The following is a 12083-nucleotide window of genomic DNA, read 5'->3' as shown; positions in this document are numbered from 1 at the left end:
AGACCCGGTTCCCAGAGCGGGCGGCAGAGGCCCAGAGACGTGGAGTGGATGGAATGCTCACAGTCACGAGGGGTCGAAAGCAGAGCCTACCACCCGGTGGAGCAGGGAGGGACCTGATGGATGTGATGGGGGTGGGGGAGTCCTCGGTGGCACTGTGGAGGACCCCAAAGCCCGGCAGGGGACCAGTGCACAGAGACAGTCCCGAGGCCAGTGTGGGAGGCTGGGGGTGGGGGCAGGCCTGAAGGGGAGCCAGGAACAGCACCCTCCCCTCCCTGGTGGAGGGAAGAGGGGAAGGCAGGACCCTGGGGGCCAGAAGGAGAGCCTGCCAGGAGGGGCTGCTGCCAAGGAGGCCACAGAGGAGCTGGTGGGAAGGGAGCAAGTCCCCAGGGTGACCACCTGGGCCTAAAGGGCCTGAGCCCAGGCAGGGCCTGCCCGGGCAGACCACTCTGTCCCTGGCTCCCCTCCCAAGGGCAGACCTTCCCAGATGTGGGGAGCCATCGCAGAGGGGGTGAGGACAGAGGACAGGTAGGGGTAGCACCCTCGCCCTTGAGTCCGGCAGCTGGAGGCCATGCGTCCAAGCACCAGGCTCAGGGCTGGGAGCTCTCTGCCGATGGTGAGGCAGCAGTACCACACCAGACAAGCCAGGCCAACTCTGATGCCTGCCAGATCCTTCTGTAGGGCTTTCGGGCCCCAGCTGGGGACGGGGTTATCCCAGGCCTCATGGGCCAGGCCCTCTGTACCACACACCAGCTGTGTGGCCTTGGGCTGGGGACTCCCTGTGCATTGTGCAAGTCGCTGTCAGGGGCCCGTGGGGAGCAGGAGGCTGCAGTTGAAGCAGCACTGGGCTCCTGTCCACAGAGAGGGAGGGGCGCCTTCTCTGAAGGGCACCAAGCTGCTCTCGCAGCGTCTGGTGTCCTGCACTGAGCCTCAGCGTCCTCGCTGGTGAAATAGCCCGGCTAATGGTCTGCCTGGGGGCTGGGCAGTAAAGACCCTGCAGATGGCCTGGAGGCCCCTGGTGGGCACTAGTGGTGTCCGACTGGACAAGAAAGACCGGCTTTGCCCCACCCACAGGGCGGGAGCTGAGTAAAGGGATGCCCCGGACTGGATATTCTGGAAAACTGCCCTGCTGGCGCCCTGAGACTGGGGGAGAGGAGGCATGGGGGCATTGCTGGCTCATCCCGGGCCCTGCCCTTCCTCTGACCACCAGGTCCGGGCTCGGGTCCCCCAGCTGTTTCCCCTGCGGGTCACTGCCCTCGTGGTCTGCACAGTGCTGTGACATGACCTTGAGGCCATGAAGCTGCGTCACCAGGGGTGACAGGGCTCAGAGCAGCCCGTGATGAGCTGAAGGAGAGGGGAACACCCACCATTGCAAAATCTGGCCCTGGGTCAGTTGCACTCTGCTGTGTAGCCTGGGACAAGTCACTTCACCTCTGAGCTTCATCACTATCTGGAAATCACCTGAGACTGAAAAGTACCCATCCCATACCTCATTAAGAGGACCAGAGGCTCATGCCTTGCCCATAGTGGATGCTCCATAAATGTCATCCTCTCCTCTTCAGCCCCTGTGCCGGGGGTTCTGTGGTGGCTCTCAGGCCCTGCCCTGCCTCCCAGCTCTGAGACTCCACTTCTCAGTGGGCTGCTCAGCAAACAGGCCTCGAGTCTCCAGACTTGACCGTGAGGCCGTGGACCTCATGGCTCTCAGCCCTGGTTTTCCCATCTGCATAATGGGGATGTTCCCCGTGGTGTGGGAGGGTGGTCACTTTGATGTTCGTGGCAGCCCATGAGGAAAGGACAAGAATGGGCCTCATTTTACAGTTGGGGAAACTGAAGCTCAGAGAGGTGAAGGGGCTGGCCTGGGGCTCCTCAGCCCGGGAAAGCCGGGACTGGGACCTGCCTGACCAAGCATCAGTCAGTGCCTCCAGGCCTTGGAGGTGAGGCTGGATGGCAGTGAGGGAGCCTGGAGGTGAGGCTCTCCCCTGGCTGCCCACTCCTCTAGAAATGACAGGCAAGGAAAACCAAGGCCAAAATGTTCTATGTGGGCTGGTCCTGACCTGCTGAGTGGCCTGGGCTGGTGAGCTCTGCTGTGGCCGCCATGTCACCGTGCCTCTAGGGGCTCTCTGCAGACAGATCTCTCACCCGTCAGCCCCATTGTTCAGACAAGGAAAGTGAGGCTCAGAGAGGGTGTGGGTCTCACACAAGGTCACACAGCAAGTAAGCATCGTGGCCAGGATTCTCCGCAGGGCTCTGACCTGTGGTCTGCAGCATCCCCCAGCCTCAGACACCCTTACAGTAATAATGACGAGGGGAAAGAAGGTTGCCACCATCCTCCGTGCCGAGGAGTGTGACTTGTACCCACCTGCATCGTGCCATCATGCCACAGTGCAGAGAGCCCAGATGTGGAAACTGAGGCTGGGAGAGGGGAATGCCCTGCTCCGGGCCCCCATGGGATTCGGTGTCCATCAGTCTGACCCAGAGCCAAGATCTTTCTTCTGCAGCAGCGTGGGCTGAGGCCTCTGAGGAGGAGGAGTGCGCCCCGACATTTGGGGCACCACGGGGCTGCCAGAAGCCAGTCTCAGCCCCGGCCCTCCCAGACAGAAGGACAGAGGGACTGGGGGCTCCCTTGCCCTCCTCTCCTGTGGGCCCCCTGGAGCCAGGCCGCCTCAGTTTCCCCCTCTGTCCCACTGTGCTCGCCGAACACATACCTTCCCTGTCCCTGGAGCCCCACAGCCCTTGTCTTCCACGATGGGAAACCAGAGAGGGAAGAAGTTTGCCCAAGGTCACACAGCAAAAACGCCTGAGCGCAGCACTGACCTGTTGGCTCAGCTGGTTGGGTGTCATTCCGCAAAGCAGATCATCACAGGTTGCTTCCCGGCTGGGGCACACGCCTGAGTTGTGGGTTCAGACCCGGTTGGGATGCGTGTGAGAGGCAGTTGATCAACGTTTCTCTCTCACACTGATGTTTCTCTCCCTCTCTCCCTCCCTGCCTTCCCCTCTCTCAAACAAAAAACGTTTTTTATATCTTAAGAGCAGATTGGAGTTTCCAGGCTGGGCTCTTCTCGAGCCCCAGGCTCTGCACCATCTTTCACACACTAACCAGGAGCCACACCTGTGCTTTACTCTGGGGGTTCGGAGCCCCCGGACTAAACTGCCTCTGCTACCGTTCACCCTGCTGCCACCTGGAGGCCTGGCAGCCCCGCTCCCAGCTCCTGGCCAGGGCGCCCTCCACCCCTAGCTGGGCAGCTCCCCTCTCTGCCCTCCCAGCCACCCTAGCCTTGCCCCCTCTCCATTGTGCCCCCAGCCCCCACTGGCCTTTTCTCCCACTCCATGTCCTAGGCAGTGGCTGTCCCCTCTGCCTGTGACCTTGGAGCTCCTGCCTGGCTCTGGTGGCCCCACCCTGCCATCACTACTCTTGTGTCTCCTGTGCCTGGCATGGGCCTGGCATAGAGTGAGTGCACAGGAAATAAATGGGAACCTCATTTTACCCCAAAGAAGAGGCCAGGCTAGTCACCGGCTGAAGCTTCCCAGCAGCCTGCTGGAGGATTCTTGGAGCTCCCGGCCCAGGCCCTGACCCCAACCCCTCGCTCAAGCCAACAGCAGCAAATATTTACATTTGCAAAGTAAATTCCCTAGAGGAGACCTGGGCTGGGCCTGGGAGGCTGTGCCCCTGTGGCCTATGGTTATGGACCCCGCTGACCTGGGGGGTGGCTTGTGAACAAGGAAGCCCCTCTCTTGGCTCCTCTTCTGGGAGAGAAAGTCAAAGGTGGAGCCCACAGGCACTCCCCAACTTCTCACACCCCATTCCGGACAGCTGAGGGCAGGGTTTAATCCCAGCTCCCTCGTCCTGCTAGGTGGACTGCAGCCTCTCTGGGCCTCGGTGTTCTCATGAGGACCCCATGGGAAGGGGCGCAGAGGCTGAGCTCGGCCCAGCACTGGGCAGAGGGAAGGGCAGCAGCAGGTTTGGGGTTTTGTTTTTTTTTTTTTTTTGCTTCTCTGTTTTTAAAATTTTTTATCTACTGATTTTAGAAGGAGGGCAAGGGAGAGAGAGAAATACTGATCCGTCATTCCACCTATCCATGCATTCATTGGTTGACTCCTGTATGTGCCCCGAACAGAGATCAACTCACAACCTTGGCGTATGGGGAAGACGCTCTAACCAACTGAGATACCCAGCCAGGGCAGACGGGCAGCTGTCTATGGGGGCACAGGGCTAGAAACTGCAGATGGCACTGGCCTTGTAGAGGTCAAGGCAGGGAGTGATAATAGCTTTGGCTGGGAGGAGGTATTGGTGGGTGCCATGGTCTGTCCAGGAAGGCTTCCTGGAGGTGATGGCATGGGAGCAGCAGCTGTGGGGCTGAAGGTGGGGAGGCTGTGTGTGTGTGTGTGTGTGTGTGTGTGTGTGTGTGTGTGTGTGGTGAGGACTTCCCAGGTGGTAGGAACCTCCCAGTGGTGGGAAATGGCAGGAAGTCAGGCTCCCAGAATGGAGCTGGGGTTTGTGGTCCTGGGACCAGCTTGGAGCTCCTGGGAGGGTGAGGTTGGGGCTGGGAAGAGGCTCTTCAGGATGGACCACCAGGCTCGGTTGCGGGGGTCCTGCTCCAGGGGTCCTCACCCAACACCAGTGGGAGGGATGTGATATTTTTGTCCTACAGGAGACTTCTCCCTCAGCCCGGCAGCTATAGGACCGTTTTACAACCTGATTTGTCCCTTAAAGTGTTTCTGCCCTTTTATCAGAATTTGGGGGAGTTGGAGGGTAGTGTTTTATGAATTTTAAATCCAAAGCCAACATTTTCTAGGGGCTTTTTTTTTTTGACAACTTTGTTATTTCTTTGAATTTTCTTCTTTCTAACTTTAACTCACGATTAATTTGAGCCAGTTACGTCTGCGCTGCCGGCCAGGCCAGGTTTCCATCAGTGTTTCTGGTTCTCTCTGGCTCCCGGTGAAATGTCTGAAAGCAGATGGGTTGAAAAAGAATTTTCAGCCACAAGTTCACGAATTTATAACTCAGGGACATCCTGCTGTGACATGAGAACATTTGTGCTCATTTCCAGGACAGCTATGTGCGCTGTCTCATTATTTTGCCTTTTATTTTGTTTGCTTCCTCTAAATTCGATTTCAGCCGGTCATTCATGCATTCATCAACAGCAGGTTTATTCAGGCTGCCGAGGCCCTACTGTGCGCCGGGCCCTTTTCCAGGCCAGGCACAAGACAGAGGAGGCCCCCGCCCTGGGGGGGCTGCAGGCTCCAGCCCGGCGGGCAGACGAGGGCAGGGGCTGGAGAACTGCCGCAGTAAATGACATGTTAGAGAGTGGGAAGTGCCACAGAGAGAAAAGGAAAACCATACGGGGCAGCGCGGGGGGCAGGCACGTCAAAGCTTCCTCCAGAGAAAGTGCGAACTTCCACGGGCTTGGAGGGTTGGCCGCTCTTTTCTTTGACTTCCTGAAAAGAGTAAGAAATGGCCTTTTACCCCTTCACTGGGAGCAGAGAATGAGGAGGGCTTGGCAGGGCCGTTCTCCCCAGAGACCAGCATTTCTGCTGGCGCCGAGCCCCTGCCCACCCCACCCCCCGCCCAGCTTCTGCCCAGTGGGACTCCGGGGCTGCCAGGTGGCCCAGGAGAGTGGAGGCTGGGCCCTGGGGTTAGAGCAACCTGGGTTCAGATCCAGGCTCTAGCCTTCAGGTGGACCGTCACTTCGCTGCACTGCCTCCCTTTCCCCAGGGGAAATATCCGTACTCACTCATGCATTCATCCCAGCATGGGGGACAGAGCAGTGGCCATCCAAGCTGCTCTGCGCCTCGGTTTCCCCATCTGTAAAGTGGAGGCGATGCTGGCACCCACTCACAGGGCTTTGACTGTACGTGTGACGTGCTTCGCGTGGGCCAGGCCCAGAGGGCATGCAAAGCAAGTGTGAGCTGTTATTATTATTACCTGTCTCACAGGATCGAGTTGGGCTCTGTAAAAGACTTCACCCTGGGCAGGGCTTGCAGTGGCATCTGCCCCTCCTGCCCACAGGGCCCCTAACCCCTGCCCCAGTCCTGGGCAGCCCGCCCACCTTCCTCCCTCCCAGGCGAAATTTACCCTGCGCCACGCAAGTCACAGGTCCCTGGGGAGGGGATGCTGGCGATGCAGGCCCAGCCTGAGCCCAGGCCCGTGGTGGGACCCAGAGAGGGTCTGGCAGCCTCCCTGCTGGGGGCTGGCCAGAGGGACCAGTCTGGTTTGAGCTCCTGGCGCCTCTCACTCCCTGCACCAACCCACAGCCTGGCTCCCAGCTGCCAGGCCTGCGCCTTATTTGGGTCTTGTCTCCCCCCAGACAACACTTCCTGGCCTTAAAAGGCAGGCCTAGGGGGGCAGAGGGGAGCTGTTGCCCTGCTGGCTTCGGAGCCCCTCCAGCTGCACCCCCCGCTGCTGGCTTGGCCAGCCATCCCTCCAGCTGTGGAGAAAACCAGGCCCCCGAAACCAGACCAGCCAGGCAGCCTGCTCCTCGTAGGGGTGGTGACAGGGGTGGGCTCCTAGAGCGGGCCCCCCTGGCCCTCCCAGGCAGCCAGCCTCCCTCTGGTTTTCATTTAAAACCAGGTCTCGATCCACTTCAGTGTCTTCTTACCAAGTAGGGCAGGGAGAGGGTGGACAGCAGTGTCACAGCTGCCACTTAGTGTCTACTGTGCGCCAGGTCCTGTGTGTGTGTGTACACAGTGGGCCCTGTGCACACGCTGCTGTCCTCAGCCCTCACACCAGCCTGGGAGATACAGTGGCCTTATGAACCCATTTTACAGATGGGAAAATAGGTCCAGAGAGGACAAGTCACACAGGTCAGCAAGTGACAGGGCTGGGGCCCAACCGCACATCTGTTACCTCTAAGCTTTTAATACATGCAGCTTGCTGGGGTCATTCGGGAAGCCCCCAGCCTCACCCATGGCTCCTACCCATTGCCAGCCCCCTCTCCCCAGCCCCATCAGGCTGGCAGCCTTCATGCTGTGTGACCCAGGTAAACTGCCCCACCTCTCTGGGCCTCTGTCTCCCTCTGCACTAAGAGGGGTAGAGATCCTTGCTGGGGCTGGAATGGTGGGTGGGGCAGGGGAATCAGATCGAACGAGGGTGGGGCAGGCCAGCAGGGCTCTCACCCCCACCATCCCTCAGTTGCAGGCTCCTCTGGCTTCGTGGAGCCCGGGTGGCCAGGCAACGCCATGCGGCGGATGACACTTCGGCCCACGGCCTTCTCAGGTGAGTCCTGCGGCAGCTGCTCGGGGTGTCCCTGGGCTAGGGGAGACCTGGAGGGGGGACAGGCAATGAGGTGACTTCCCTAAAAGCCATCTGGGTCCCTCAGTGGAGGGTCAGGAAGGGTGCCCTGCCTTTGCTTGCTCCAGGCTGGTAAGAAAACTTTGAGGGGGAGAGGAAGGGCCCCAGAGGAGAGTTTGACCTGGGCGCAGACACGGTGACCCCCAGACTCTTGCAGACGCAGGATTCCAAGCCCCCAGTTTCCTCTTTTCGTTTAAACTGCACTTCTCTGAGCATCTGCAATGTGCGAGACACCATGCCAGGTGCTTTCCATCATCGGCTTGTTTAAACCTCACAGCTGTGTCCCTGTCCCCCAGGACAGCACCACTGTCCCCATTTTAAAGAGGAGGAAGCTGAGGGTCAGAGACAGGATGTGCCTTGCCTGCGGCCCCACGGCCAGGAAGGAGCTGCATGGGGACTCTACCCCAGGCTCTATGTCTATAGTGTGCTTGCCCACCCTTGCTCTGAGGTCCGTATCCTCAGGTGATGACACTCGTCCTGAAATGCAGGGTCCTGGCGAGGACTGGAGAGACAGGCTTGCAAAGCGTTCAGTGGTGCCTGACAGCCAGGAGACTCCGTAATCAGCCAGAATTGTTATGAATAACCAAGGGGTATCACTGGTGAGGCCAGAGGCGCTGGATGACAGGTCTGAAGGGAGGGTCAGTGGCTGACCCCTCTGAGGCCAGCCCATGCCAGACTATAATGGGTCAGTCCCCAAGGCCAGCAAGCCCAGGGAGCCCCGCCCGGGTGGGAAGCCACAGGATTTCCTGCCCTGGCTTCCCGGAAAAGAGTCATGTGGATGCGCAGGCTGCAGGAGTCCAGTCAGTTCCCTGGTCCTGCTCTGGGAGAAACCTGTGGGGCATGATCCACCTCGGACAGGCTGTTCTCTGCAGCCCCTTCCCTGTGCGGGGGTATCTCATTGGTTGGGGTCATCAGATGTCTGTTCACATCCTCCATCCTGCCTCTAGGGGCTGTGAGGCTCCAAGGGAAACCTGGAACCCCTAGTCCCAGCCCCAGCCCCAGCCCCCTCCCTCCCACAGGTTGTGCCAACTGCAGCAAAGTGTTGGAGCTGACAGAGCGGCTGAAGGTGCTGGAGGCCAAGGTGGGTGAGCAGCCACCCCCTCACCTGCAGCCCCCCGACCCCTCCCTTCACCCCCTGCCCAGCCCACTCAGTGTTCCCACCACACCCATGGGCAGGCAGCTGCCGCCCCAGGCACATGCCACCCTCCCGCCGGTTCCCATCCAGCCTTCCTGGCCTCCCACCCAGTGCCCCGCCCTGAGAAGCCTGCTCTTCCTCCGGGATCCCATGAAGCTCCCCCTGCTTGTACCCCCATTCCCACCACAGCCAGATATTTGTAGAGACCCCAGAACTCTTGGCTGGGCCCTTCCTTGCTCCATTACCCTCATCCTTTATCCCCCGTCCCCCGTAAAGCTCTTCCTTTATGTACCGGTTGCTGTCTTCCCAGTTTCCAAAGCAAACCATGTATTGCGTGTCTCAAATGATTTCAAGACAACAAGGTTTTAACAATGAAAAGTAAAACACTTATGTTTTCCGAAACATGAAAAACTCAGAACCGGGAAACACCTACCAGAGAACGGTTCACAGCGCTCACCTGTGCCCCCAGAGAGCGGCTGTTCACACTTGCGTGTCTTGTCTTCCAGACTGTCTAAATGCACGCAGAGGCAGACACACTTTGCCTGCATATCCCTGCCTCCGTCATTCTTCCTCTGGGAAGGAGAGGAGACGTGAAGATGTTGACTAGAGTGTTAACTATTCATAGGGAAATTTGAAAACCAGAGAACAGAAGGAGTGGTTGCCTAATTAGGGAGCCACGAACACCACCTCCATTATCTAACATGAAAAGATGCCTGTGATATAGCAAGTGGAAAAGCCAGTCTTCTGAAACACCATGTACTAGAACCCCAGTTGTGAGACGTGGGAGCCCCCAGAACCCCACAGCTGCCCAAGCTCCCTCCCAGGACAAGCCAGGAGGAGGGCGGCTCAGTCCCAGATCTGGGATGTGGTTCTCAGGTCTGCCCCAGAGCGTCAGCTTTTCTCTGGGCCAGACCACACAATCCCCTACCCACCGTGAGCGGACATTCTGGCCTCTCTTTAATCCTCAGTCAGTGGCTCGGTCACTGCCGACCTTTGAGAGTCCCCCTCCCCCACCCCCACCACATCCAAAGTGGTTTTGTAAACACCTCATGGTATTTCATGTCAGACGCTCCCAGACATCCCTTCAAATTCAGTAAGAATCCTTCCAGCCTGTGGTGCTTTAACAGACCAAGAGAAGTTTCACAGGACTTATGTGGGTGGGCATAAGCAAAACCCCGCACAGCCCAGCAGATATGGCGGCGGTCACAGGACTCGCCTTGGGTGGCGGTGGTGGTGTGCAATGACTTGTGTGCAACAAATGTGATGATTTGTGCAGTTTGAAAACTACAGTCACTTCTGACGACGTTCTAGACCAAGCCGGGCTCTGCTGGCTCCTGGGGCCTCCTGCCCCCCACACCGGGGCCCCTCGGCTGGCCTATCCCTGATAAGGCCCTGGTACCCACCCCCATCTCTCTTCCTCTTCCCCCACAGGTGGCGGTGCTGACTGTTACCGAGCAGGCAGTGTTCCCAACCCCGGCTGCCCCTGAGGACCCTGCCCCACTCTGGGGGTCCCCAGCTGCCCAGGGCAGCCCTGGGGATGGAGGCCTCCTAGGTGAGTTGGTCACCCTTCCCTGTGGGAGTGATTCGGGGGAATGAGATACCAGTCTCCACTCTGCTGCTGACTCCCAGATCGACCCCCTTGCGGGCCTGGGTCTTCCCAGATCTCCAGGGGCCCCTGAGCACTGGATTCTGGGGAGGCCCCGCAGATCCTGCCCCATCTTCTCTGGTAGAATGGGGGGCAGGCACTCAGGATGACATAGACCCCTGCCTCTCCCCCCAACTCCAGGGCTACCGGGAGCCAGAGAAACCGTGAGGGCCCCAATTCTCCCTCGAGATGGTAGGTGCTGGCAGGGGGCCAGGGCGGGGCGGGAGCAAGGCCAGAGCTAATGAGATTTCTCCCCCAGACCGAGTGGGTGCCCGGGGGCTTCCTGGGCCCATCGGCCCCAAGGGAGACACTGGCAGCCGGGGCCCAACAGGAGTCAGAGGCCCACCAGGTGAGTGTCCACAGCACTACCCCACCCCCAGACTTTTCTGGCCAGCCCCCCCACCAGGGGGACCGGGCTGGGATCTTCCTTCCCCGACCCTGACAGCTAGAGGTGGCCTGGGCCCCTTGCCCCCACTTGTCTCTCAGCTCACCACCCCTCCAAGGGTGCCCCACTCATGCTGGGCTCCCCAAAACCCTCTTTTGCATTCACTCAGCCCATGTTCTCTGGGAAGCTACTCCCAGCAGGCTCTGAGCTAGGCACTGGGGTGGGCCAGGCCAGTCCCTGCTCTCCTGGAGCTCCCAGGTGGGTAGAAGTGTGGGCCTAGGCAGAGGAGAAACAGCAGTGCCCACCCATGTGACCAGGGCTCTTAGGGGTGCGTTGCAGGTGCGGGAGCCCCAAAGAAGGAATCTCAGACCCAGCCTGGATCGGGTGGGGGTGGGGAGGGCTTCCCAGTAGGGGCGACATCTTAGGTAAGGCCTAAAGGATGACCCAGAGTGTCCCCCAGGCCTAGCAAAGGGAGGACTGCTAGAGGGAACAACTCATGCAAAAGCCTGGAAGGGACCACGGAGAACATTCTGGAAGTCAGCATCTACTAAGCACCAAGTGTCCACTGTCCTAAAGGCCCTAGGGAGGCTGTGCTTTTGGCCCTATGGACAGCCAGGAAAGTCAGCCAGGAATTGCCCTTCGCTGTGGCCCCCGGAGCCCTCTCCTACCCAATGTCCCAGGCTGCCTTGTCCTGCCCCCTGGCAGCCGCCCTGGGCTCCCTGCCTCCTGAATACCCACCCATCCCCCTGGTTCTGTTGCAGGGCCGCAGGGACCCCCAGGGAGCCCTGGCCAGGACGGAGCTATGGGCGCCCCTGGAGAGAGGGGACCTCCAGGCCCACCGGGGCCTCCTGGCCCCCCTGGCCCCCCAGCCCCTGTTGGACCACCCCACGCCCGGATCTCTGAGCATGGTGAGTCCCTCAGGGTCACAGCAGGTGTGGGTGGGGGTAGGGTAAGGCTAGCATTGAGTAACCACAAAGTTACTATGGTCTGCCAGGCATGTGCTGCGGCCCTTGGCCAGTCACTCAATCCTCTGATGGGTGCTATTGCCCTCCTCTGTTCACTGATGAGGAAACCTGAGGGCCTCAGAGGGGGGACCACACAGCTGGGGCACAGGGGCTGGCTGCAGGCCTAGGCCTTTGAGCCTGTTGTTGGAACCACCGGGCCTTGGAGCTGGCCAGGATCCAGCCCTCAGGGCTCAGGGAAGCTCAAGGCCTCGTAGCAGGAAGTGAGCCCTGAGCACCCAAGGCCACAACCCTGCCCTGTGCTCAGAGAGGCCCCAGCCCCCTCCACCCAGCGAGACCCCGACATACACCCTTCACCACCTCCCCAGCCTCACCTACACATGCGACTCCAGAGGTCAGAGCTTGGGGTGCTGGGCTCCCAAGCCTGCCTGTGTCAACGGCGGTGCCCGGCCGTCCACTCTCCCGTTTGTGCCGTCCCACCATTCGTTCTCCCTCTCCGAGCCTCAGTGTCTTCATCTGTACAGTGGGGACAACGGCAGAGCTCTGTGACACTCATGCAAAGACGGCAGCTGTTACTGTTTATTCCTATTTGACCTGTGACAGGCAGCCCAGCAAGGGACAGAGTCTTCCTGGGGCCACCAGCCAGACTGTGGCGAGGCCAGAACCGGCGC

General features: G+C 59.7%; 1 protein-coding gene across 6 annotated transcripts in view; it reads left to right on the top strand.

Annotated features, from left to right (window-relative positions):
- The window catches only part of EMID1 (EMI domain containing 1), a 35964-nt gene that overhangs the window by 8734 nt on the left and 15147 nt on the right, over positions 1-12083 (top strand). For all 6 annotated transcript variants that reach the window (XR_008427259.1, XM_053927792.1, XM_045200965.3 and 3 more), the window contains exons 4-9: positions 7127-7210; positions 8305-8366; positions 9852-9972; positions 10207-10257; positions 10325-10414; positions 11212-11358. Coding sequence is in view for 5 of the 6 variants with exons in the window: in XM_053927792.1 (XP_053783767.1) it covers positions 7127-7210; positions 8305-8366; positions 9852-9972; positions 10207-10257; positions 10325-10414; positions 11212-11358 (555 nt within the window). In the remaining variant the exon portion in view is untranslated. The remainder of the gene's footprint in view (positions 1-7126; positions 7211-8304; positions 8367-9851; positions 9973-10206; positions 10258-10324; positions 10415-11211; positions 11359-12083) is intronic.

The sequence above is a fragment of the Desmodus rotundus genome, chromosome 7 (assembly GCF_022682495.2).
Source record: "Desmodus rotundus isolate HL8 chromosome 7, HLdesRot8A.1, whole genome shotgun sequence".
Lineage (NCBI taxonomy): Eukaryota > Metazoa > Chordata > Mammalia > Chiroptera > Phyllostomidae > Desmodus > Desmodus rotundus.
This window is presented reverse-complemented; position numbering and strand designations above follow the sequence as displayed.